We start from the raw sequence: 3,505 nt of genomic DNA, 5'->3' as shown, positions 1-3,505 counted from the left end.
AAAAGATTGGAATTGTGTCGATGTCCAAATATTTATGGACCTGACTGTATGACCATGAATGTGCAGGGGAGAATCAAATATTCTGCTCCACAAATGTAATTGTTCTGACATGTTTTCATGTCCTGCACCCATACAAACAGAGTCAGGAACATCTTAATGGTGTGCACCCAACACACACATTCACACACCTACACTCACACTCTATGGCTTTAGTTACACTAGTTTGAATAGTTTGTGTAAATGGTAAATGGTCTTGCTCTTATATAGCGCTTTTCTACCTACTCAAAGGTACTCAAAGCGCTTTTACAGTCAGAGACACATCCACCCATTCACTCACACAAGCACACATGCATTCACACACCAGTGCCAGTTGCACTAGGAGCAACTAGGGGTTTAGTATCTTGCTCAAGGACACTTCAGCATATGGCACACTCAGGGAGATCGAACCTCTAACCCTTCGGTTCATGGACAATCCGCTCTACCTACTGAGCCATAGCCGCCCCGTGTGTGTGTGTTTCATTTAATTTCATATTTTAGCACAGACATTGCAAATATTGGGTCAGACCCTTTTCCCTTGGCAGAGTGAGTGAGGGAGTGAAGTGTGTAATGACCAATGAGAAAGAGGAGGGTTAGAGTGTGTCATCTGTTACCTAACGTTTTTGTACTGAAGATGGAGACCAAGGATGAAGCAGACCTCTGCTTTCCACAGCTCTTCAACAGCTCCTGCAAAAAGCCAGCGTCTCCTCACTCTGAACTTGTGCTCCTTCACATCGTGCTGTCCTCCATCTCGGTGCTGACCGTGGTCCTCAATCTGGTCGTCATCATCTCAGTCTCTCACTTCAGGCACAGAGTGTTTTGTTTTACAGCTACTGTGGTTTTAATGTGAAGTGTCTTTGAGCTAGCAGTGATCGACATGGAGGAATTAGACTTTTACCAAAAACTGAAATCATGTTTTACAACAATGAACTTTCCGTCTATTGTGACCTCACTAGCTTTATGTGTCTGCATTTCATATGGTACAGGTGTGAAATATCAGTAAACATTCAAAGTCATTTTTTTTGGAAATGTCATGAGGATTTACTGGTTTATTTCTTTTTTGTATGTCCCTGCAGGAGGCTCCACACTCCTACTAACATCCTCCTCCTCTCTCTGGCCATCTCAGACTTTCTTGTTGGCCTCTTGTTGATGCCGGTAGAAATCCTCAACACAACCTGCTGGTTTCTTGGTGATCTCGCATGTACTCTGTATAATTATGTCTCTTACGTGATTACCAGTGCCTCAATAGGAGCCATGGTGCTCATATCAGTCGACCGCTATGTTGCAATTTGTGACCCCATGCACTACTCCTCCAGAATCACTGAGAAGAGAGTTAAACTCTGCGTTTGTCTGTGTTGGCTCTGCTCTGTTTTCTACACCTCTCTCATTTCAAAGGATGATTTTACTCAACTAGGTAAGAATAAAACCTGCTACGGAGAATGTGACGTTTCGATGACCTACACTGAAGGTCTTACTGATGTTATTTTAACGTTTATTGTTCCCATCACTGTCATCGTAGTTCTATACGTGAGAGTCTTTGTGGTAGCTGTGTCTCAGGCTCATGCCATGCGCTCCCACATTGTAGCCGTCACAGTCCAGGTTTCATTGACTCTGACAAAGAAATCTGAGTTGAAAGCAGCCAGGACTCTTGGTGTTCTTGTAGTTGTCTTCCTAATATGCTTCTCTCCATATTATTGTGTTGCTCTTCCCGGTAATGACTCAGTCAGTAGCTCGTATATAACTTTTATCTTGTATCTGTTGTATTTCAACTCTTGTCTAAACCCTTTAATCTATGCACTGTTTTACCCCTGCTTTAGAAAAGCTATTAAACTCATTGTCACTCTGCAGATACTGAAGCCTGGTTCCAGTGACACCAACATAATGTAGAGAATGTGGAACTTGATCAACTAAATGTACAGATACTGACATGTTCTTATGATCATGTTGTTCAGTGAGACAATGATCACATTCAAATGTTTCAGTTTAATCTGTTGTGTGTAAGTGAGCGCTTTTTTCCCCTCTCTAGCAGTCTTTCATAGTTTCATTTCATTTGTGTCCAGCAGTGTTGTTTTAAGGACGATTTGCCTCAACCAGGTGAACATAATTTCTGCTACAGAGATTTTTTTTTCATATATTATATGAATATATACATTTTTCATTGATTCTATACAGCAATGTTCCATCAACATTTTACATATACTATTTTCCAAAAATATGGAACATACACATACTCCACCAGTGAAGAGCAGAGACAGACATGTAAAATGTATGAATAAAAATTCTCCTATCCTTATTTTCACACCTCCCTTTGCAGAGTTCATTTTCTCCTGTTGGAGGGTGAACACAACAAATAAAGCATATGAATGAATAAATCAATCAATAAATCTGTAGCCTGAACCAAGGGGATCAATAATCTACAATACACAATGTAATTACTACACAAAGTCTGCCCTCACTGGACAAACAAAATCAATCACGTTTTTCTAGTAATTCTTAAATGTATCTGTTTTTAGTCTAGTTGAGAACATCAGCTTCTTTGAAGCATTAACTCTACCTCCATTTTAGGTGCATTTCCTGGTCCTCACTCAAATTAGTCAATATCCCTGTCATTTCATTTTCATGTTATAACTTGACAAATACAAAATTTTGAACAAATTGTGGAGACACACATCATTAACATGAACTGGTTGCCAGCCTTAGTTCTAGGCAATGGACCCACACAATCAACAATCACATGCTCGAAAGGCTCACCAACGGCTGGAACAGGACGAAGAGGAGCAGGGGGCACAGGCTGATTCGGTTTCCCTACAATCTGAAAAGTATTGCAACACTTACAAAAATTCGTCACATCATCCTTTAAACCGGGCCAATCGGCCAAATCTACCTCCTGGTCCTGAGCCTGCCCACGGGCCTTAACTCTCGTTAGCACACTAACCGTAAACACATCAGGATGTTTTTCAGCCAACTCATCAGGATCAGACTCTGGAATGGGCTCAGCAACGACCTTAGGAACAGGATAAACCTTTCCACCAGCAATATCATTACCCATGATGAAATCGACACCACTAATAGGAAAACACGGGCGAACCCCCACATGAAAATAACCAGTCGCCAGATCCGACTGCACATGGATTCGGTGCAGAGGGGCGGGAATGAAACCCATCTCAATCCCCCTAACCCAGGCATGTCAAACATACGGCCCGCGGGCCGGACCCGGCCCGTTGGGTCATTTAATCCAGCCCGGCATAAATTTCTGAGTATGTCAAAAAAAGAAGCTAGTCTTTAGCTAATTTCTATTAAAAGTTGTGATTTTTTAAAATAAATACAAACCAAATGCTCCCTCCGGCCGCTAGAGGGCAGTAAATGTGTAAAAGCGCTCACGACAAGCATGCGGCACTGACACGAGTTAGTCACAGGAAATAAACATTCGCAACGTGATGTGTCCAAGTAAAAATAAACCGGCAATCTT

At 41.7% G+C, this 3,505-nt stretch overlaps 1 protein-coding gene across 1 annotated transcript; it reads left to right on the top strand.

The window, feature by feature from the left end:
• The first annotated feature begins 670 nt into the window (after positions 1-670).
• LOC125017963 (trace amine-associated receptor 13c-like) lies at positions 671-1,923 on the top strand. The gene is made up of 2 exons (XM_047601537.1): positions 671-843; positions 1,113-1,923. Exons 1-2 carry the CDS (start codon positions 671-673, stop codon positions 1,921-1,923), a joined length of 984 nt encoding a protein of 327 aa, XP_047457493.1.
• The last annotated feature ends 1,582 nt before the right edge of the window (positions 1,924-3,505 follow it).

The sequence above is a fragment of the Mugil cephalus genome, chromosome 12, assembly GCF_022458985.1.
Source record: "Mugil cephalus isolate CIBA_MC_2020 chromosome 12, CIBA_Mcephalus_1.1, whole genome shotgun sequence".
Classification (NCBI taxonomy): Eukaryota; Metazoa; Chordata; class Actinopteri; order Mugiliformes; family Mugilidae; genus Mugil; species Mugil cephalus.
The sequence above is the reverse complement of the archived record's forward strand: the minus strand, read 5'-3'. Positions and strand labels throughout refer to the sequence as shown.

What these genes read in the sequence shown, in the direction of transcription:
- LOC125017963 (XM_047601537.1), top strand. Translation starts at nt 671, where the DNA reads ATGGAGACCAAGGATGAAGCAGACCTCTGCTTTCCACAGCTCTTCAAC. An exon ending in ATCTCAGTCTCTCACTTCAG is followed by an intron (nt 844 to 1,112) that starts GCACAGAGTGTT and finishes ATGTCCCTGCAG; the next exon opens with GAGGCTCCACACTCCTACTA.